This window comes from Raphanus sativus, chromosome 2, assembly GCF_000801105.2.
Source record: "Raphanus sativus cultivar WK10039 chromosome 2, ASM80110v3, whole genome shotgun sequence".
NCBI classification, from domain to species: domain Eukaryota; kingdom Viridiplantae; phylum Streptophyta; class Magnoliopsida; order Brassicales; family Brassicaceae; genus Raphanus; species Raphanus sativus.
The window spans coordinates 13314703-13338434 of NC_079512.1; the positions used below are offsets into that span (position 1 = coordinate 13314703).

Genomic DNA, 23732 nt, shown 5'->3' on the forward strand with positions numbered 1-23732 from the left:
ATGTCAACGCGATTGGTATGTGCAACACGGAACAGTCATTACCTGTCAGCAAGGACTGTTCCTGTGTAGATGAAGCATTCGCTGCAGTGATCCAGAAGCAGTACCTGAATCTTCCATGGTTTGCTGAGATTGCCAACTTCCTGGCAGTTGAGAAGGAACCTTTGAGGTTCACTGGAATGAGAAGAGGAAATTTCTAAGGGAAGCAAGGCACTACTTTTGGGATGAACCATATTTGTATCGGCAGGGCAAGGGTGAGATCTTCAGAAGGTTTGTTCCAGAAGCTGATATTCCAGGGATCCTTCATCATTGTCACGGTTCATCCTATGCTGGTCACTTTGCCACCTTCAAAACAGTTTCCAAGATCCTCCAAGCCGGCTTTTGGTGGCCTACTATGTTCAGGGATGCCCACGCTTTCATATCACGATGCAATGCATGCCAAAGCATGGGGAGTATAAGCAAGAAGAATGAGATGCCTCAGAACTACATTTTGGAAGTAGAAGTGTTCGACTGCTGGGGGATCGACTTCATGGGACCGTTCCCAGTCTCTCACAAGAATGAGTACATCTTGGTTGCATTGGACTATGTCTCCAAGTGGGTAGAAGCGATTGCCAGTCCAACCAATGATGCACGTGTTGTAACCAAGATGTTCACCTCAATCATCTTTCCAAGATGTTCACCGCAATCATCTTTCCAAGATTTGGAGTGCCTAGAGTGGTTATAAGCGATGGTGGAACTCACTTCATCAACAAACTTGACGATGCTCTCTGGGCATACATAACTGCCTACAAGACCCCATTAGGGACCACTCCCTATCATTTGGTCTATGGCAAGGCGTGCCACCTACCTTTGGAGCTAGAGTACAAGGCAGCTTGGGCTGTTAAACTGCTCACTTCGACATCAAACCCGCCAAGGAGAGGCGAACGATTCAGATCCCTGAGTTAGAACAAATTAGGCATCTGGTCTATGAGAGCTCTAAGATCTACAAGGAAAAGACCAAGGTATTCCATGACAAACGGATCATCAGCAGAAGCTTTGCTCCGAATGATCAGGTCTTACTCTTTAACTCTAGGGTTAAGCTAATCCCTGGAAAGCTCAAATCCAGATGGTTCGGACCTTTCACCATCAAGGAGGTTCGCCCTTATGGAGCAGTTGTGTTGCTGGACACAAGAGGTGGAGAATTTGTTGTTAATGGTCAGCCCCTCAAGCCATATCTTGCTGACACAACAATCACTGAAGGTGTAGAAATATCCTTAAGCGATCCCCCTCAAGCCTAATCAGCTCACTGAAGTCAAGCTAGTGACAGAAAACAAGCGTTTGGTGGGAGACAACCCACTCGTGACTGTAAATATTTGTTTCTTTTTCTTTTTATCTTTTTAGAAACTAACTTTCAGGAAGAAAATAAAGAAAACTCGAGACCTTCTCAGGAGAACACTCTGGCGGTTGTTCCGCCGATTGTTCTTAGGTAAGTTTTTGACAAAAAAATAAAAAATAAAAAAAGAAAATAAATAAATAAATAAATGAGGAAGGGGAAGCGGTTAGGTTGGCCTATTTAAGGCCCACTCACTCCACTTCCCAACTATCTCTCTCTCGCCGCAAACCATAACCTAGAACCCTAAAATCGCGACCTCTCATCTCTCCATCTCCTACATCGATTTTTGGTTCTAACCTCTTGGGTCCTCTAGAGATCGGTTTGTTTTGCAGGAATCACCACTCCAATCAAGGTAACCACTCAAGATTTCTTCCCCTTTCGCGCATGCAATTCACGATTTGGAAGTGTCTCCTCGGATCCTCTCTTCCCCTTGCTTAGCGATTTGGTCTTAGATTGTAGCTCTTGATTTCATATTTGCTACTAGGATTGAAATTGCGATTGATTTTGAATGGGATAGGAATCGATTTATTGATTGTGATTCTAGATACTTGCGATTGTGTTGTGGAAGAATGGGAGCTTGTAGGTTTTTTAGAAATAGATGGACTTGAATGAAATTGAGAGATTGGAAGGCTCCATCGTTTCTAGAACAACCATTGAACGGTGCTAATTTGGGATATTGCTTTTGTTTTGCAGATGCCTTCACGCACGAGACACCCAAAATACACTCAAGGCTTCTCGCGGAACAGCCACACCTCCTCCATGCGCGAGTGTTCCAGCCTCTTATCCATGGCCGAACAAGGTTGAGGGTCAACCGATTAACATCAATGACCCACTGCTCCTTGACTACAATATTGAGGGATGGGACAAGGATTCCAAGGTACAACCGGCTTCTCGCAGCAGAGATCTTGCCCACACGATTTGCGCACCAGGAGACCCTCGCCACTCTCGGTCTTGACACTGAAGTGTTTGATACGCTCGACGCAATGGGCCTTGCTCCTCTCTGTTTTCAGGCTCAAGTTCTCTACCCGGACCTGGTTAGGCAAGTGATCGCGACAGCTCAGATCACTTACAAGAACCCCACCACGCCAAATTACGAGAACTGCTCCTTCTCTTTCATGGCTGACGGCAAGTTCTGCCTTTTTGGGATCGCAGACACGCCTAGAGAGGTTTCAGTGGAAAAAAAGGTCACGCCGGCAAACGCCTTTTGGGATCTCATTGCAACCAGCAAGTTCACCTCTCGCAAGGCTCAACAGTCGCAGATCCGGAACCCCACTATGTGGATCATTGCCAAGATAGTGTCAAACATCCTGTTTGCGAAGGAGTACACCTCCAAGGTCACGAACGAAGAGCTCCAGGTTCTGTACACAGGGCTCGAGGACGAGGTGCGCAGAGACAAGCTGATACCGATCCAACCGGTGAAGACAAACCCAGGGTTTCATCTCATCTCGATGTTAGCCGAGCGCAGATACTCCTTGCTCCGAACAGATGACAAGAAAGATCGTTGCGGCAGTCTGCTCACTCCCTTGTTCCAGCGCTTCAACATCAACCTCAGCTCCTACACGATTGTTCCTGAAATTTAGTATATTGATACTCCTTACTTGATCGCATGCCACATCTTGCGCGACGAGACCACTTACAAGTTCGCTGACAAGGAAGGAAACCCTATGTACTGCAAGCTCCCTATGTTTGGATTAACAGACTTCTTATGTCTGGAGAACATCGTGTTCTTGCCCGATGCAGAGCACCTCTGCGACGACCCCGTGCACCAGTTCCAGATGAGGATGATGATATGGACGATGTGGAGCATGGACTCCACTTGCTGATGGCGAGTACGACCTGGAGGACCTCACTGATGTTAGTGATGATCACGCCTACAGACGATGGATGATAGATTCCCAGAAGAAGAACAACAGCCTCTTGAAGCGGATACTCAGGGCGATCACAGGCGGCTGCATCGGAGGCCGGGAGGAGCAGACACCGCAGAGAACAAGGCGCCTAGGCAAAGAACCAGTCGGCACCTCAGCTGGAGGAGAGAGACTTCCGAGGAGCAGGAGGACAGCTGGTCACTCCGGTAGTGGCGATTCAGACTAAGTCCGAAAGGACTACTTCTATCCCTTTGTCTTATCCATCTGAAGTATTTATTTTCATGTTATTTGCTTCTGTTCGGTGTGTTTCAGCTTCCTCTGATTTATTTTCACAACCAGGGATTGTGTGAAGTAAGTCTGGGGGAGCTATTGTACTATTTGCTTGTGTGCTTTTTGAGTCAGTCCTTGTGTCATTTTAATGTTTTTATCGAGTCAGTCTTTAGGATCGAGTCAGTCAAAACTATTTTGGGAATCAAGACCTTATTTTGTGATGATCTCTTAACCACCTTGTGCTTTAACCTTCTTATTCAGTGACCTTAGCAGTGATGAAAGATCCACACATGGATCTGGAACACCCTAACTTATCTCATTTGACACTCCAGAAGTTCTATACCGATCAGGTTACACTGGGTAGACTTAACTCCACTTTATCTGAACCTATTCTGGACTTTAAATCTTCTTGTCATGGTCACTAGATCAGGGGAGAATGAGACTCACACTTAGGACTTCTTTTCCTTTTTATCCCTCTTGATGTTCCTGAGTGGCTAGTTCATCTTTAGCTAGTTTCCACCTTGCATCCTAATCCTTTATTCCACCCTCATGCAATTACTTTTATAGTATTTCTGTGCAGATATGTGTAAAAAGGTCGGAGAGAAAAGGATCAACACAGTTCTTACTCATCAATGCTCACATTCAGTGAAGGTGGAACATGGCAGACAAGAGAACAATCAGTAAGAGTGTTCCGATACCATAGAGAACAATGAAAGAAGGCAGTGGCTAGAACGAACCAGGATGAATCACCAGTGGCATCACGTACATCACTTGTTACCTTCTTCCTCGTCACCCCATCATCTTGTATTTGTGTATATAAAAGAAAAAGGGAAAGAAAAGAAAAGAAAAGAAAAAGAAAGTTTTTGTTTTTGCTTTTGTTTACTGGTGATGAGAAGGGGAAGAATCTATGATGCATGCCACTAAGGAAGTTGAGAAAGTAATGGTGGTTTCAGTGAAGTGTTCTGAAGGGAAGTTGATTCGCGCAAAGCAGTCCCATGATCGATCTAATCGGAGAGCAGTCCGACTAGCAGAGATGAGTAAGGGCTGTGGACATCAATGGAGCCGTCCTCTCACGACCATTTTGCGCGATATCCTGCATCCACTCTTGATAACCCCTAAATACTCTTGAACTCCACCATAAAAATTAGCCTATTCTATACCTAGCCCGTTCTCCCTGAGTAGAGCCTATGACAAGAAGCTCACGCTAATTTTAATTGAGCTTAAGGAGTTTTGTGTCGAAAGTATTGCCTTTTCAGGTTGAGATGTAGAGTAAGGAGCCGATCTTCGAACAGCGATCATGGGGTTCTCAGTAAGTGTGTGTGGTCCTAATCTACAGCTTGTATAGTTCAGAGATTTGTGGTAAGAGTATGGTTGATACTTGCCTTGTTCGAGGACAAACAAGGATCTAAGTCTGGGGGAATTGATATATGGTGTTTTTAACATCATTGTATATATGTTTTCATTTGATTTAAGTCTCTGATCTGTGTCAGTCTAGTCATTTTTGATCTTTTACAGGTCTGGAGTTGGTAGAAGAGAGAAGAGAAGGTGCATGAAGAGAAGATGTCCTTTTGGAGCAATCCTGCGGAGAACACTCAAGAAGAACATTCCCGAGACTGTTCTCAAACGGAACAAGCAGACAGAGTGATCCCGAGGTTGTTCCCGATTAATAAGGAAAGTCTATTTCGGGAATTAAACCATGTTGCCCTAATCTCTTTTTCCACCTATTTGCGCCTCCATATAAAAACACCATCTATCATATTTTATTTCTTACGCTAGTTTTTACAAGAGAACACTTAGCTTTTGCGATCTGCAACTTGTAAGGGAGAAGAATCCATCCTCTCATAGAGAAGATCATCTGAACCCTTTGTTTTCTACTCTGTTCTTATGCAATTTATTTCAGGAATTATGTCTTTGATTTCTTGCATCATGATCGAGTAGTCACCTTGCTCGCCTAGGGTTTTTAGGGTGTTGAGACATGAACTAAACATAGATAAGCAATTTATAATTGTTCTTCATTCATACTGTTCTTAATGCTTTCATTAATCTGATCACTTGATGTTAGATCCCAAGTTCATCACCTAGTTAACCGCTTAGGAGATAACTTGACATGTATTGAATAGTTTAATATCCCTAATCAGCGAAAGTAGATATTAGGATAGTAAGTGAACTAATTGGACCTGTTCTCTAAGGCTTGCAATCGATTCTCATCTCAACACAGTTAGATGGTGAGATCGATCTGCAAAGCGATCACTACCACGACAGTGGAGTGTTCCGCTTGAGTGATCCGAGTCTAGAAAGCACTTCATCGCGCCTGAATAATTGTTTGATTCCAATTCAGCACCCAATGAAATACCCTAGGCTAACTCCTTATTAAATTGAATCAATCTCTTGTTTTTCTTGTTTCCTATCGTCACTTTTAAAACCAAAACAAATCTTCTTCTTAGCTTGTTTTCAAAACTCATAGAAATAAAGTGTAGACTTGTCCTCTGGATTTGAATCTAAAGTACTATAATTACAATTGTTAACTTGGCAGTAGCAAGGATTCATTTTTAGTATATCAACGACGAACCTGAAGTAACCCCTTCATCCTAGGCTCCTAGACATTCTTTGCATTATCAATGGCTTTCAGTTTTGGAGATTATAAGAATGAGAGAATAGAGAATTATAAAATTTAGGTTTCGCGAAAGAGGGGATGATTTAAATGTTTACAGATGTAAAACAACATCATTTCGTTAGTGTTTAACCAATTTTTAAAACGACTTCGTTTAGCGAGTTAATAGACTTTTATGGGTTTAACAGTTGATTTTTCGGGTTTCTAAAATGATCCAGTCAACAAAAATTGAGAGTTAAAGTAACCAATATTTAAAAATTGGAGCATTTTTTTTTGTTCAAACATGAGTTCAAGGTTTTTTTGTTTAATTTGAAAATTTAAGGTTTTATGTATATTTTCTTATTCTAAAAATGACATAAAATTAACAAAGCGAGAGTGAAGAACAAGTAGCATATCCCTATGGTGGTAGATCTCTTTGACCAATTGTCCATATTTTTTTTTTTTAACTTCCGATCGTCCAGATTTTGCAAGATATTTTTATATTTTGTATGTTGTTACCGACATTCCCACACGCAAATTTGTATTCAAAATTTTTTCCACAATGCTCAGTTTTGGTCTTAAAAGAAATTTCAATTAAACTTATTTGCAAAATAATAGCATTCGATTATGACTTCCACAATGATGATGAACCAGAGATAGAGCACGACTATAGAAATACATGAAATATATTAAAACTCCATAAATTAATAAATATAATAAACAAATAATATAAAATTAATATTTTATTTTAACTTGGATTGATTTAAAATACTAAGCTGAAGAAAAGGTTCAAAATATGAGGTAAATTAATAAAATAATATTTTTATAAAATCTTATATGAATATGTGGTTCCACTAATATCATAAAATATATAAATTTTATGTTTATACATTTTATATAAATACAGACAAATCATTGTATTGCTTGTTAAATATTCACAATGGAGAGTTTTTATATCTTGTAACACACTACAAGAAAACAGCATTTTGGCGAGGAAAGTTAACGAGGAAATATAATCCTCGTAAATGTACGAGGAACTTACGAGGAATTTACAACGAAAGAAATAAACCTCGTTATTTTCTCGTAAACTAACGAAGATAACATTTCGTCGTAAAGCCCACGTAACTTTACGTGGTCTTTACGAGGAAATACATTTTCCTCGTAAAAACCACGTAAAGCTTGCATTATCTTTACGAGGAAAACTGGAAATATAATTTCCTCGTTAAATCAACGTAAATTTACGTCACCTTTACGAGGAAATGATATACGTGAACTTAACGAAGAATTTTAAAGCACGTTTTTTTTTGCTACCTACCTTTTCCTCGCAAATTCATCGCAAAACTTCAACTACCAGATTCGAAAATTTTCTATAAATATGGAAGTTTCAACATCATTTTAAACACACCAACAAGAAAAAAAAAGAAAAACGTGAAAGGAAAAAAATGTCAGGCTCTGGGAATGTCTACGAGTTGCGGAGGTGGATGTATATGCATAGAGATGCTAACGGGAGAGTGACGAAAGAATACATTGCGGGACTGGAGACATTTATGCATCAAGCAGATTCCACACCGCTCGCCCTAGAAAGCGGTAAGATGTTCTGTCCATGTCGGAAATGCAACAATTCGAAATTGGCAAATCGTGAAAATGTTTGGAAGCATTTAATAAATAGAGGTTTCACGCCAAATTACTATATCTGGTTTCAACATGGAGAAGGTTATAATAATTATGATCAGAATGAAGCTAGTAGTAGTAATAGCAATTTTCAGGAAGAACCGGTTGCTCTTCATTTGCATAATGAACCTAGTTACCATCAGGAGGAGCAGATGGTAGATTTTGATAGGGTTCATGATATGGTAACTGATGCATTTGTAGCTCATGATGAAGATGAAGAACCTAACATAGATGCAAAAAAGTTTTATGAAATGTTAAATGCGGCGAATCAACCACTTTACAGTGGTTGTAGAGAAGGTCTCTCTAAATTGTCGTTGGCTGCTAGAATGATGAATATTAAAACTGATCACAATCTACCTGAAAGTTGCATGAATGAATGGGCAGACTTGTTCAAAGAGTATTTGCCGGAAGACAATGTGTCTGCTGATTCTTATTATGAGATTCAGAAACTGGTGTATAGTCTTGGGTTGCCTTCGGAGATGATAGATGTTTGCATCGACAACTGCATGATCTACTGGGGAAATGATGAGAAGTTAGAAGAATGTCGATTCTGCAAGAAGCCACGATTCAAGCCGCAAGGACGGGGACGTAATAGGGTACCGTACCAAAGGATGTGGTACCTACCAATTACAGACAGATTGAAAAGATTGTACCAATCAGAGCAGACTGCTGGAAAGATGAGATGGCATGCCGAGCATACTCAGACGGATGGTGAGATGACACATCCATCAGATGCAAGAGCCTGGAAACATTTTAACAAAGTATATCCGGAATTCGCTAGCAATATCCGGAATGTGTATCTCGGATTATGCACAGATGGATTTAGTCCATTCGGAATGTCAGGGAGACAATATTCATTGTGGCCAGTCTTTCTTACGCCATACAACCTGCCACCGGAGATGTGCATGCAACGGGAGTTGCTATTCTTGACCATATTAATACCTGGTCCGAAACATCCTAAAAGGTCGCTGGATGTTTTCCTGCAACCACTGATAAAAGAGTTGAAGGATTTGTGGTCAACAGGGGAGAGGACGTATGACTGCTCAACGAAGACGAATTTCACGATGCGAGCGATGCTTTTGTGGACCATAAGTGACTTTCCTGCCTATGGGATGTTGTCGGGATGGACTACACATGGGAGATTAGCTTGTCCATATTGTAATGGAGCGACAGATGCGTTTCAACTGAAGAATGGGAGGAAGACAAGTTGGTTCGATTGTCATCGTAGATTTCTTCCCATTGGCCATCCGTACCGAAGAAACAAGACATTGTTTAGGCACAAAAGGGTTGTGAGAGACACTCCTCCTCCATATTTAACTGGAGAAGAAACTGAAAAGCAACTCGATTACTATGGAGTTTTGGAAACAGTTCCTCGTGGTGGTAATTGGCATGTTCCCCCTAATATGCCTGATTCTTACGGTGTTCATCACAACTGGCACAAGAAGAGTATATTTTGGGAGTTGCCATATTGGAAGGATCTTCTTCTGCGCCACAACCTCGATGTGATGCATATAGAGAAGAATTTCTTTGAGAACATCATGAATACAATATTGAATGTCCCGGGGAAGACAAAAGACAACATAAAATCAAGGTTAGACTTGCCGGATATTTGCTCAAGAAGCGAGTTACATATAAACAGCAATGGGCAAGTTCCTGTTCCGATATTCAGATTGTCTTCAGAAAAAAAGTCGGTGTTGTTCAACTGGGTAGCATCAGAAGTGAAATTCCCCGATGGGTATGTTTCAAATCTGTCTAGATGCGTTGAAAAGGGTCAAAAATTCTCTGGGATGAAGAGTCATGACTGTCATGTCTTTATGCAACGACTACTTCCCTTTGCTTTTGCGGAGCTACTTCCTACAAACGTACATGAAGCACTTGCAGGTACTATATTTATTATTGCAGTTATTTTATATATAATGATTTAGTTTGAAATATATATGACTAATATGTGTATAATTGTTTTTGGAATATACAAGGCATTGGAGCATTTTTCAGGGATCTGAGCACCCGCACCCTTAAAGTAGAAGTCGTGGAACAGCTTCAAGAGAACATTCCCATCTTATTGTGCAACTTGGAGAAGATATTTCCTCCTGGGTTTTTTGACGTAATGGAGCATCTAGCTGTCCACCTTCCATATGAGGCATTGCTTCGTGGACCTGTACATTACGGATGGATGTATCAGTATGAGCGAGCCATGAAATATTTGAAGGGAAAAGCAAAGAACCTTGCAAAGGTTGAAGGTTCTATAATTGCTGGAAGTTTGACGGAAGAAACTTCTCACTTCACATCGTACTACTTTGCGTCAAAAGTACGTACTCGGAAAAGAGCTCCAAGGAGATATGATGATGGTGGTGTCGCGCCAACATACGCAGTTGCTGGTGTTCCAGACATCTTTAGCCAGATTGGGCGACTGGGTGGAAAATCAAAAGAGGTTTGGTGGTCGAGTGAAGAAGACGCTCATAGTGCACACACCTATATTCTACTTAATTGTGAGGATCCATTGATTCGTTATTTTGAAAGGTAACATAAATGGACACGTATATATAAATTAACACATATATATAATTGCCAAATATTAATTAATATAAAAAGTGATTTTACAGCCTATTTGTTTCACAAGTCGAAGAAACATTCCCTGGTATATCCACAACTGACGTAGACAAAAGGAAAGATCAACACTTTATAAAATGGTTGAAGAGTCAGGTATTAACTCAAACTCTTTATTCATAAATGATTTGTATTTTAACGTTCACTTTGTTTTTGCAGGTTGATTTTGACGACGATGCAGATTATCCTAAGTGGTTACATGAAGTAATTCAATCTCCACATGTAAAGGTCACCACTTCACAGATGTATTTCACACGAGGCTATACTTTTCACACATATGAGTATGGTAGACAGCGGGCAACCAGTAACTATGGAATATGTGTGAAAGGGGAAACCGATTTCTACGGTATCTTGACAGAGATTATCGAAGTGGAATTTCCAGGGATATTGAAGCTGAAATGCGTCCTCTTCAAATGTGAGTGGTTCGACCCCGTCGTCAACAGAGGTGTTCGGTTTAACAAATTCGGTGTAGTTGATGTCAATGGTGGAAGAAGGTACAACAAATTCTTTATTTGGCATACATGAGTAGAATAAGCTTATTTCTATGTTTTCTTTATTTTCAGGTACAACAAATTCGAGCCTTTCATCTTAGCTTCACAAGCAGATCAAGTTAGCTACCTTCCATACCCTCGGATGAGAGAATCGGGAATAAATTGGTTATCCGTGATCAAAGTTACACCTCGAGGACGAATCATAAGTGGAGAAGAACCACCATTGCAAGAAGAACAGATAAATGAAGTCGAGGAACCTGAACAACAAATTGATGACATTCTTCTCATTGATCCGCATAATCATGAGTATGAAGATCTTACCGACGATGGCACAGATGAAGCTGTTGAAGACGAGTTTAATGAAAATGATGATGTTTCTAGTGATGACGAAAATGTATCTGATTGATGTATTTGTGTTTTAATATGATTGATTTTCAGACTTAATGCATGTGATTCGATTATAAAAAAAAATATTGAGTTTGAGGTTTTGAATGAAAAATAAATGATTGAGGTTTGGGATTGGAATATGAAGAGTAGAAGATAGGAAAGATGGTGTTTGTGGTTTGGGGTTTTTGATTTTAGAGGTTTAGAAAGAAAACCTCGTTAATTCCTCGTAATTTACGAGGAAATAACGAGGAAAGTAGAAAAAAAGAAATACACGGGCCTCGTTAATTCCACGTAAGCACAAATCGTCGTAACGACCTCGTAAGCTTACGTGGAATTAACGAGGCTTTCCTTTTTTTTTTATTTCCTCGTTATTTCCTCGTAGGTTTACGAGGTTTTAACGAGATATGTTGTCTAAACCCCTAAACCCTAAACCCCAAACCCCATCTTTCTTATCTCTTTTGTCTAAATCCCAAACTCCAAACCCCATTAATAATTTTATAATTTTCAAAAGATTATATTTTTAAATCTTCAAAAGATTATATTTTCAAATCTTCAAATGATTATATTTTCAAATCTTCAGAAGATTATATTTTTAAATCTTCAAAATATTATATTTTCAAATCTTCAAATGATTATATTTTCAAATCTTCAAATGATCTTCAAACCTCGGTAATTCCTCGTAATTTACGACCAAATAACGAGGAAAGTAGAAAAAAAGAAATACACGGGCCTCGTTAATTCCACGTAAGCACAAATCGTCGTAACGCCCTCGTAAGCTTACGTGGAATTAACGAGGCTTTCTTTTTTTTTTTTTTCCTCGTTATTTCCTCGTAGGTTTACGAGGTTTTAACGAGATATGTTGTCTAAACCCCTAAACCCTAAACCCCAAACCCCATCTTTCTTATCTATTTTGTCTAAATCCAAAACTCCAAACCCCATTAATAATTTTATAATTTTCAAAAGATTATATTTTTAAATCTTCAAAAGATTATATTTTTAAATCTTCAAAAGATTATATTTTCAAATCTTCAAATGATTATATTTTCAAATCTTCAAATGATTATATTAAATAAATAATTTGATTTTGTATAAGTTTAAATTAGGAAGAAGAGATTGATATTAGAAGTTAAAGAATTGTGGTTATAAATTTTGAGTTTTGATATGTTATGAATATATGAAGTAGAATATAAGAAAGATGGGGTTTAAGGTTTGGGGTTTAGAGTTTAGAGGTTTAGAAAATAACCTCGTTAATAACTCGTAACTTACGAAGCATTTACGAGGAACAGAAAGACGGGCCTCGAAATTTCATCGTTTTATTTGGGACGGGCCTCGCAATTTCCTCGTAATGTTACGAGGGTTTTACGAGTAACAAAAAGACGGGCCTCGCTAATTTATCGTTTAGTTTGGGACGGGCCTCGCAATTTCCTCGTAATCTTACGAGGTTTTTACGAGAAAGAGGAACACGGGCCTCTTTAATTCCTCGTAAACTTACGAGGAAATTGCGAGACCTCCGTAACTTATATATACAACCTCACAAACCTCACACTGTCCATTCCTCCCAACTTCCTCTCCACTTCCTCCCCATTTCGTCTCTAACTCCTTTCCCATTCCTCTCTCCTCCGAAAATGGTAATTTCCTCGCCCCCTTTATTAGTTTAGACAATTTAGATAGGTGGTTAATTTAGGTGGTTAGTTTAGAGAATTTAGATAGGTTTACGGATTTTATGTTTGTTAGATAGATTTTTAAATTATTGATGATAGCTTTTTAATTATTGATGATCATAATCTCAAAAAAATATATTTTTGCAGGTTCGCCAGCGCATGCTTACTGCTCACTACAGGGAGATATTCGGTGAGCCTGGTAGTCAGTTAGACCCGCCAGGTTCTTCTTCAGGTGCCGGCGGTTCAGGTTCTTCGGATCAGGAGTCTGTTCCCGAGACTCAGCATTTCTTCCCTCCGATTCCTCCTCCGATGGCTCAGCCTCAGCCGATGGCTCAGCCGATGGCTCAGCCGATGGCTCAGCCGATGGCTCAGCCGATGGCTCCTCCGGTGCCTCCTCCGATGGCTCCTCCTGAGATCCCCGCCGCTGTTCATCCCGATCTCATGGTGCCACCTACTGTTCCCTTCTCGCAGTACACTGTCGAGGATATTCTTGGTATGCCAGGCAGAGCTGGTTTACCAATCATAGACCCCGACAGACCCGACGGGACTTTATGGTAAGTGTATTTTTTAAATAATTATTTTAATTTATAACTTCATTAAATAATTTAAATTTTCATTTTTTTCCAGGTTTGGGGTTGACAATTCCCTTGCGACAGATGTAACCGAGACGATTAAAGGTTACTTCTCCATGGCGCATCCAAACTGGAAATTGACGCCGATCTACATCCGAAAGACGTGGTTCAAGATTTACGCTGTAAGTAATTCTATTAATTAATTATTTTTTTTATTAACTAATTATTAATTTTTTTTTGCAGCAAAAGTATCATTGGTCCATCGGGGTCAGTGAGAGAGTGAGGAAGGCGTTTTACGAAAAGGCGCAAGTTCGCTTGTCGGACACGGTTTGCAACTGGAAGGGTGCCTGGATCGTCAAGGGGTACACCCGTGGCAAACCCGCTGAGCTTACCACGGATGTTTGGGACGGCCTCATCCGTTACTGGAAGGATCCTAACTCCATTAGGATCGCAAACATTTGTGCTGCCGCCCGTAACACGGTAGACGAGCACGGTAACGGCCCGATGCTACACTCTACGGGCCAAAAACCACATGCCGGTGTCCGTTTGAAAATGGTACGTAATTAAATATTTAATTATTATTTTTAATATAATTAAATATATTTCTAACAATTTTCTTAAATGTTTTTAGGCCAAAGAGTTGGGACGTCTCCCGACTCTTCCGGAACTTTACGAGCGGACCCACAAAAACAAGGCGGGCCAGTTTTTAGATGGCAAGTCCGAGCAAATCTACAACAACGTAATTGCTCGGGTTGAGGAGCGCCAGACTCAGCTGACCCAGCAGTCCGGCGACGGATTACCAGTTACCTTATCCACAACTGAAGTGGATAAGATTTACGAGGAGGTAAATTTTTTAACATTATATCTTTTTAATTATTAATTGATTAAATTTCCCTTTTAAATTTAACTAACAAATATAATTTTTTTGTTTTTAAGGTTGTCCCTAAGAAAAAGGGACGTACGTTGGGGATCGGTTCCGTCAATGATGTCCCGAGAGCGACATCATCTTATGCTCAGAGACAGACCGAAGAAGTCACTCAGTTGCGTTCCGAGCTGGGCGCGACCAAAAGCCGTGTGAGTGGACTCGAAGCCTTCATCGACGTTATAGCGTCCACAAATCCGGAATGGGAAGCTTTGTTGAGGAACATGAAACAACAAAATCCCATTCCAGGCGAGTCATCGGGCACACATAACGAGGAGGATGTTACGAGGAGGAGCGAGGAATTCTACGAGGCGATGAACGAGCCTTAGTTTTTTTAGTTTTTTTTCGGTTTATGTATTATAAAATCCAAAACTTAATTATATATAAAATATTTTGTTGCTTGTGAATTTTATTTAAAATTTATTTATAAATCCAATATTTAAATATTTTTATTTTGTTAAATTAATAATTATTATATTTATCAAATAATATTTTATTAATTCGAAAAATGGAAGTCTACGAGTTATTTACGACGAAAATATTTCCGAGAAATTTACGAAGAAATGCTTTCGAGGTTTTTACGAGGAAAGTCTTTCGAGGTCTTTACGAGGAAAGGCTTTCGAGGTTTTTACGAGGAAAACCTTTCAACGATTCTACATCGATTTTACGAGGAAATCCTTTCAAGGATATTACATCGAATTTACGAGGATATGATTTCAAGGATCTTACGTGTAAGTAACGACGCGTGGTTCACGTGGTTTGTACGAGGAAATTAAGCGAGTGATTTACAAGGAAAGGGGGCGAGGAACTTACGACGAAATATTAACTTCGTCTTTACGAGGAAACCGAAACCTCGCTATTCTACGAGGAAATGGCGACGAATCCTTTTTTACGACGGACGAAAAACGACGAAAGGCTTTTCCTCGTTAATTCCTCGTAAACCTCCTTTTACGAGGAATTAACGAGGAAAATGGCCCTCGTTAATTATTTGTTTTCTTGTAGTGACACTTCAATATCGATTGATGTTATTTATTAAAATTATATCTAAAGTCACATTTAAATTCTATAATACATATTTTATATACACTAGACAATATAACTAAAACAATATGAAAGGCGAATTTCAAAAGTTTGTAGAACCTAAAATCTACACTCAAGTATTTTGTAGTGTTTGTAAGTAAACTAGGAAAGTGACAAAAGATGTAGGTAACGATATCCTTAGAACACAACAATGTAATCGGAATTCGGTAGACAAAAATGGACTTTTATTGATTAAGAGGTCGAGTACAAAGAATAGCTAATAGATCAACTATAACAAGGAGGTCGATCAAGAATAAGATCTAAAACGAAGTAAGAAAGGTGAAAATGTGTGGTGTGCTCTCTCTCTAGGGTTTTCGCTGAGTCCTTAGCAATGATCTCATCTCCCTTTTATAAGCTCAACTCCGCTATTTTTGTAACTGCTTCCGCGACCTTCTCGACTTCGGCGACTTCCTTTTCCACTTCGTTGACGTCGCTATGGGTCTTATCATTTTGCGGCCCATTTTAAATATAGCCCATTTATTTATCCTATGTCCAAAATTGGGTCCAACATTTGTCCCCAGTCTCTTTTCTCTTGATCGAGATGGAAAGAGACGGTTCGGTTTACTTGGTTTGGGAATTGGTTAAATCTTCTTCGGTTTCTAATGTTTCGACTTGTCCGTTATTTTGCACCGTATAACGGTCGTGTGCATGAATTTCTGGGGCGAAGGAGAAGTGATTGTGGCGGTTATAGCGCATCCTAGGCAATTATTGCATTCCTCGGGAGCCGCGATATAGCCGTTTGAGGCTTCTCTTTAAATAGCGATAGAGCTTTGATCTCTCTTTTTCACTTCTGATCATCTTTCTTTCTCTTGTTCTTGCGATTTTTCTTCATTTTTATCTTCACAAGATGTCTTCTTTCTCATTCCCTCGTCCGACGATTAAACAAGAGAACATTGAAGAGCTATACTCCTCGCTCGGAGTTGATCGCGCTGTGGTCTGTGAACTTGCTTCTGATCAGGAAACTCTAGAAACTGTCAGAGAGGACTACTGCGGAGCATCCTCAGTTTCTTCGAGTCTTGCGGGCTTTCTTTCCCGATTCCAAGACAAGTGCTAGAGGTTCTTGCCGAGCTTGGGATCTCTCTCACGCAGCTATGTCTGAATCTTCTTAGACATCTCCTAGCGATCCTTGTCAGAGCCAGGGAGGAGAAGCTTTTATTTGAGCTCGAGGAGTTACACAGTCTATATCTCATAAAGCGCAACCAAAGGAATCCTGGGACCTTCTTGGCGTCTCCTCGCCATGGCCTCCACGTGATTGGCGGGACACCCTATATGGATGATCTGTGTCAAGAGCAATTCTTTGTTTTCAAATTTGACTCGTCCACAGTAGGAGACTTCGATTTCTCTCTGCTCCCTCGTCGCTGGGCTAAAACTATTGGTGAGGTTTTGAATTTTTTATTTGCGTGTTATTCAAGGAATCTACGCGATTGCTCATTCATACTCTTTTTCTTTGTTTAGCTCATCCGAAGGTTTCTCCGATGTCGGATCAACTTCGAGGTATGGTGGCCGTTTTGAAACGCGGAGATACTGACTGGTCGTCGTTCACTAGGGAACGAATTCGTACTTTGAATTTGCTTCCTGTCGGTTTAGGGATTGCTCCTGCGATCTCGGGATCGATCGGGTTGCTCGAGGAAGCTCACTCTCCTGATCAGGAAGAGCCCACTTCTGCGGATGAGGTTATTGCTCGTCCTAATACGAGCCGTTCGGAGATCGCTCAGAACCTTGGCGTCTGCTTCGAGGAAAACGCCAGTGGACCCTACCCTGTTATCTTTGAGTTCTGATTCGGAGGAGGATATGCCGGCTCGTGAGCACGGGTCTGCCAAGGCTTCGCGAAGTGCTTCATCGAGACCGCCGCGACCTGCTTTCAAGACGGAGAGTAGGGAGGAGTAATCATTCCCCTCTACGTGAGACCAGTTCTGGTCCCAAACACTTGGGGGAAGGGACTAGCTCTCAAAACTTCGGGGAGACGTTCTTTTCTTCCTCGGAGGAGGAAGATGCTTATACCAAGGTCGCCGAAGAAAATGGCAAGGTTTATTCTCAGGGAATCATTATTTTATTACCAATTCCTGCTTTTATTGCATCGTTTTTCTGATTATATTTACTTCCAGGTCATGGAGGCTTGTAACCTTGTTCTTAAGATGGCGGAGCATACAGGGACCTCTCAGAGAGATGTGGATATTGATCGGATCTCTCTTGACTTCAAGAGGATCTCTGCTGAACTTGAGGTCGCCAAGCGGGAGAACAAGGAGGAGGTTGAGAAGATCAACTCCATGATGACATAGTGGGTGAAGGTTTGTGACGAGAAGTCGGTTCTAGAGATCGAGGTCGCTGCTCAACAAGCCAAGATCGCAAGGCTTGAAGCTGAGAGGGATCGAGACGTTCGTTCTGCTCGTCGTGAGTTGTCGCGGCAGTACGCGGTGATTTTGAAGTCTTTAGAAGATAAGTGGTCCAACAAGGAGAGAGAGATGGTGGCTCGAATTCAGCTTCAGGAGGTAATCGCTAACATCGATCTTTTGACTGAGATCAAAGAGGGCTGCTGCGACGTTGATGGGGAGTTGACTCGCCTGCAGGATTTGGAGAGGGATTGTGAAGCGGCCGTCGAGTCCTGTCCCTCCTCGAGTTGGACTATCTCTGAGCTTGATCTTCCGCAAGTGTCGGAGGAGTTGGACCTTGGGGGGCCGTCAAACGCGGGAGGCGGCGCTGATTCCTAATTTCTTTTTAATTTCGCATTTTTCTTGTTTTTGTTGGATAATTTCGTTGTTTGTGGGGATCCTTATTTTTCCCAGGATTTTGTGGGTTAAATTTGAATCGTTAAGATATTATCTGTTTTTCTTTTGATAAGAATCTTTTGGTATCTCGGATTTACTAAAATCTTTTGGTTAGGGTTCTCGTAATACTTCGCTCTTTATAAGACCTTGAAGTTTCGGCTTAGGTTTCAACTGCACAACCTTTGATCCCCCTACTCTCTTTTCAAGCAGAGCGATTATGTCAACAAGAAGATCGAACCTCCGCGAAGCCGACAAGTCGAGGAACCGTTCCGGCAACGTCAGTGCAGAGAGGATTCGATCCGGTGATGTTAGCGAGGCGCTTACTGAGGTTCTTCGTGAAGAAACCCAGGTTCCTTCTAGACAAGAAGGCAAGGAATCTGGTGGTAAGGACTCAGCCATTCGTGTGAAGTCAAGTAGTCCTACTGGCTCGGAAGGTCGCGAACGTCCCTCCAAGAAAGCGAAGAAAAATGGTTCTGACCCTCGCTCAAGTTTTCTTGGTGATGGGGTCGCGAAACCATTTCATTGGCAATTCACGCACTCCAAGGACTGTCCGATTACGGAGGATCAAGATAGTGTGGCTCATCTGGTGAGGCACTTTAAGCCTGCTGGTTGCCCACTTCCTTCTCTTCGGAACATGACCGAGCGCGAAGCTTATGTCAAGATGGCTGTGGCTCACGCCAAGGTTGGTTTGCTTAACTTTTTGCGCGACTTTGTTCGAACTTATCCTGAACTTTTCATGATTTATAGGCCATGGAGGCCGCCGCGCCTCCAAGATGTACCACGATCTGACGAGCTCCTCGAAGTTAAGAGGGTCGTGAGGGAGCTGAAGTCAAACCTGAAACTATTGCAGGAGCGTGATCGCACCAATGCCGATCGTTTGTCTGTTGCAGAAGAATCGGAGATCCGAATTGCTTTGCTTGAAGCTCGTCTTTGTATTGCGGAAAACGAGAGGAAGTCGACTCTTGAACGAGTTTCTTTGCTCGAGTCGCAGCTAGAGTCAAATGCTTCGAAGCATGCCGATGCTCTCCGAAGTTCGATTCGTTAGGCCAAGAAAGGCTTGGCTGATGATTATCAGAGCGTTCTGAAGTCTCTGAAGGAGAAATGGGAAGGCGAACGGTCCAAGGTCGCTGACGAGCTCCAGCTTGGGGAGGTTGTCGTGAGGATAAATCTTCTGAAGGAGATAATGGGCAAGAATCTATTGGCTTCGGGTGACGCGAAGCATTCTGGAGAGAAGGAGGTCGAGCTCGGAGAGTTCGATGTGTCTGTGATGACCGAAGGGCTGGATCTTCCCCATGACTCGGGAGATTACTTTGCCAAAGGGGCTTTTGATAGTGATGGGGTGAAGCAAATGGATGGATGCTTTGGAGATGGAGATTTCGACGTCGGAGAGTAGTTTGTAGGAAGCTACTCTTCATCGATTATTTTCCACGTGTTGTCTTTTTTTTTATTATTATTTGTTTCTGTTATTGAATTTAATAAAAGGGGATGAGTTTGAACGCTTCGTATTTTCTTTCCAAGGATAGAGTTCTGATTTTCCTTTTGAACTTTTGATCGAAGAGAGTTGATACTCCGTCGATGCCTTGTCGGCGCAGATTGAGGTTTTTATTAAAACCGATATGTCGCGTTTTCCAGCGGGACTGAAATGTGCTCAGAGACTTCAAAAAGGGCCTCGAGTTTACATATAGTCGTTTAGTGAGCAAGAGAATTATATGATGGTAAAACTTGTGTTTCGAATACTGTAAATTTCGGAAAGATTGCTTTTGATAAATTTTTGAACTGTTAATTTTATTACAATTGAATTCTTGTTAAAAGAAAGTCTGCGTAATGGGGTCTTTGACTGGGATAGGTCGCTTGTTGCTGCGGGATGCTCCCTTCTTGTTTTTAATGTTGGGAGGTGACTGAACTCGTGCCGCGAGCTGCCTACATACCCTTAGGAAGGGATCAAGTCCTAACGTAGTTCGGTTGTTTCCCCTTAGTTAAGGGTCGTTTTGGCTTTTGATCGTGTACGAGTGTTCGTACGGTCTTTGTCGGGATGTCTGTTTTAGCCTAAGGGTGTGGTTCGATGTCTTTGAAGCTCGCGAGGTAGCATGTCCGAAAGCTTCTCTGACTTCCGCGAATGGTTTCAATGCCTTTCGGAGTTGGGAATTTCAAGCGTTGGTGGTAAGTCGATGGTACTGCTTTCATACTGTATAGCCAGGGTCTTCCTAAGATAGCATTGAACGGTGCCGGTCAGTCTATTACGATGAACTCCACGATCTTCCTAACGTCTCCGGCGGTGACTGCGAGCTCGATAGATCCTAGGGAGTAAGTTGTTTCTCCTGCGAATTCGATGAGCGGAGTTGGTTCTTGTTTAAGGAGAGTTTTGGTAAACCCCATTCGTTTGAAGGCATCGTAGAATAGGACATAGGCTGAGCTTCCGGTATCGATCATGATCCGTGAAAGCTCGCATCCTCCGACGTCGAGTCCGTAGGACGAGGGCATCGTCGTGTGGTTGATCAAGGCCTGCGGTTTCGTTTTCATCGAATGTAATTTCGTGGTCAGGGCCGGAAAGAGGTTCTTGGATTCTTAGAGGTCTTTCGGCTCTTCGCTGGTGAGCCTTAATTGAGTTGACAGAGTTGCAAAATTTTGATCCTTCATATATAAAATCAATACGTCTCCGACTGTTTATAGTGGGAGGGAGCCATTTCTTTGTTCATGCGGATTGGTATTGCCTTTGCCCCCCAGACAGCTTGTAGTTGGGCTGCTGCATGCTGTTTTTATTTCGGTTTCTGAGTTCATATGGCCTCATTTCCTCTAAGTGCTTTCTGATTTTTGTGACTCTATCAGCTAGTTTTGGCTTGATCGGTTGTTTTTTCTGTACAAGCTCGAATTCTTCATGGAGTCCGGAGATTTGTATGGTGATTGTTATGTTTCCTTGCGTCGAGGTCGCTGTCGTCCCTTGGACGTCGTACCATCTCGCCTGTTTGTGCTTAGTGAGATCATGTCGACCCGCTTTTTGGGAGCGGGTGGTGGCGAGTTTGGTGACTCGGCTTCTACCTCCCGAGCCCTTTTCTGGGAAGACGTTTTTGGTTTTTATCGTTTTTTTGGAGTCGAAGGGAGTTCATCCTCTTCGGAGTTCTCTTCTTCCTCTCTTCTCTCCTTTTCGCGTAAATCAGCGCGACATTCCTCAGTGGAATGTCCTTTTCGTTTGTGGAAGTCGCAATGCTTGTTTAGATCGAAAGTCGATGATTTGTTTCTCGTGGAGTTGTCAATTGCGTAAGAATGTTGACATTTGGTCGGCGCTTCCTTAGTTGTCGAAGTCCTTTTGCTGGCGGCGTTTTTGCTTTCCAAGAATTGTTCTTTCAAGTTAGCTACGTCCTCATCGTAGGCCGCAAAGTACGATGCTCGATGCAGCGCGTCGTCTAGTGACACTGGGGCCCTGACCGACATTTCTTCTTTGAATTTAGAGGAGAACCACACATCATTCTTTAAGACGGCGAGAGCCACTCCGTCGTTTAGGTTTGCGATCTTGGCTTTGATTTCTCTAAATTTGTTTATGTACGCTCTTAGAGGCTCGAAGGGTGCTTGTTTGAGGTTCCACAGATCGGCTTCGGTCGTTCTGGTTTCTATGAACACCGAGTATTGCTTTAGGAACGCCGACACTAGTTGTGTGAAGTTATGAATCGAATTTTCTTCTAGGCTGGCGAACCATTCTAGGGCGAAGCCCGCGAGGTTTTCTGCGAAGAAACGACAGTACCCTACCTCTTTTTCGTCGTCACTGAGATGTGCTCTGGATATCGCGAGTCTAAAGGCTCGGATGTGAGCTTTAAGGTCTGAGTTTCCAGAGTACTCGGAGAATGTAATTTTCCCGATGGTACTTAGCTTCATCCCCGAGATTCTCTCTGTGAAGGGGGTTCTTCGAGTTTCCTCTATCGCGAGGTCGATATCTGGGGCTGCGCTTGTTGCCATATGCATAATGGTGTTTAGTCGTTTGAGTTCGGCATCGTTTTTATCGATGTACTCCTGGAAGTTCCCATTTCCTCCATCGGTCCTCATGTCATCTCTTCGCGGAGTTCCAACGGCGGTTGGGGAAAAAGGTGACACTTCGTTTCGTCTACCCTGATCGAGACCCGTAACAGGTATCTCGAAATCTCCCGTCGTTGTGTGATGGACTCTGGAAGCTCGTTGGTCGAAAGGCGGGGTCTCGAATCCAACTATGTTGGCTCTTCCGGTGACGCCGTTGGTCCGGAGAGGTGTGATCGGGGAGCCTTGGATTCGTGTTGGGTTTTCTCTGGTTCCATTAAAACTCAGGCTCCTAGGGATCGGGCTAGTATACGGATTGTTAAGCGAGTTATCTCCGGCATAGTGTCCCGATCGAGCACTCGAGAAACCGGGGGTCCAGAAGGCTCCGCCGTTTGGTGCTCGAGGCAACGGATTTGTCTGGGATCTGAACCCGTCCTGAATGCTAGCTCAATGTTCGGCGAACTCCCTTTCAGTTTGTTCTACCCTGGTGGTAATTGCTCGATGAGCGATGTCCTGCTCCTGGGCTTTGTCTAGGAGAGCTCGTACCATGCCTCGAAGCTCCGCAACTTCTTCCCTTGCTTAGGTTATTTTTATGGGAGAAATCGGTCTTATTGGTTGAGTTCGGGTTAGCGAACTGTCTATTGGGGATCTATCCCCAGTTTGACTCCAGACTCGGGATCCGGATCTGTCAGAGGCCGTGACCCCAGTTGGCGGAGCTTGCGGGATCTGGGTTGGATCATTGATCCCGCTCATGTTAGCTGGTCCGATCGGTAGATTGACTCATTGGTCGACTCCGATCGGATCGGCGTTGTCGGATCTCTGTTGAGGGATTCCAGATTGACTTGGATCCATAATCATGCTTAGAAATCCTAGATCGGGTTCTTAGCAAGGATGTTTTTCGTTTATCTTCCCCACTGTCGGCGCCAAAATGTAGAACCTAAAATCTACACTCGAGTATTTTGTACTGTTTGTAAGTAAACTGGGGAAGTGACAAAAGATGTAGGCAACAATATCCTTAGAACACAACGATGTAATCGGAATTCGGTAGACAAAAATGGACTTTTATTGATTAAGAGATCGAGTACAAAGAATAGCTAAGAGATCAACTATAACAAGGAGGTCGATCAAGAATAAGATCTAAAACGAAGTAAGTAAGGTGAAAATGTGTGGTGTGCTCTCTCTCTAGGGTTTTCGCTGTGTCCTTAGCATTGATCTCATCTCCCTTTTATAAGCTCGACTCCGCTATTCTTGTAATTGCTTCCGCGATCTTCTCAACTTCGGCAACCTCCTTTTCCACTTCGTTGACGTCACTATGGATCTTGTCATTTTACGGCACATTTTAAATATAGTCCATTTAGCCTATCTCCAAAATTGGGTCCAACAAAGTTTAAGTAATATATCTTGATTGTTGAACCGTCAATAGCTGGATTTAAAGATTGCAAAGAGACATGTTCTTGGATCAACTAAAAAATTTCCGGAA

General features: G+C 42.0%; 3 protein-coding genes across 5 annotated transcripts; 2 read left to right on the top strand and 1 right to left on the bottom strand.

The window, feature by feature from the left end:
* Window positions 1-7065: 7065 nt before the first annotated feature.
* Window positions 7066-14812, top strand: LOC130504844 (uncharacterized). 2 transcript variants are annotated; one of them, XM_056999444.1, is made up of 6 exons: window positions 7066-7681; window positions 13059-13465; window positions 13539-13665; window positions 13727-14038; window positions 14115-14327; window positions 14420-14812. In XM_056999444.1, the coding sequence occupies exons 2-6, from the start codon at window positions 13071-13073 to the stop codon at window positions 14732-14734; spliced, it is 1362 nt and encodes a 453-aa protein (XP_056855424.1). In that variant the 5' UTR covers window positions 7066-7681; window positions 13059-13070; the 3' UTR covers window positions 14735-14812. The 2 variants fall into 2 exon arrangements, with proteins under 2 accessions (XP_056855424.1, XP_056855421.1); XM_056999441.1 differs by lacking the exon at window positions 7066-7681 and adding an exon at window positions 12348-12878.
* LOC130504838 (uncharacterized) lies at window positions 7689-11307 on the top strand. 2 transcript variants are annotated; one of them, XM_056999433.1, is made up of 5 exons: window positions 7689-9646; window positions 9742-10285; window positions 10369-10468; window positions 10532-10866; window positions 10936-11307. In XM_056999433.1, exons 1-5 carry the CDS (start codon window positions 7918-7920, stop codon window positions 11267-11269), a joined length of 3042 nt encoding a protein of 1013 aa, XP_056855413.1. In that variant the 5' UTR covers window positions 7689-7917; the 3' UTR covers window positions 11270-11307. The 2 variants fall into 2 exon arrangements, with proteins under 2 accessions (XP_056855413.1, XP_056855415.1); XM_056999435.1 differs by lacking the exons at window positions 10369-10468; window positions 10532-10866 and having other exon boundaries at window positions 7690-9646.
* A 6510-nt stretch (window positions 14813-21322) lies between the features above and the next one.
* On the bottom strand, window positions 21323-22801 carry LOC108834811 (uncharacterized). Its single transcript, XM_018608137.1, has 2 exons — window positions 22736-22801; window positions 21323-22687 (listed from the first exon to the last, which is right to left on the bottom strand). Exons 1-2 carry the CDS (start codon window positions 22799-22801, stop codon window positions 21323-21325), a joined length of 1431 nt encoding a protein of 476 aa, XP_018463639.1.
* Between the last annotated feature and the right edge of the window lie 931 nt (window positions 22802-23732).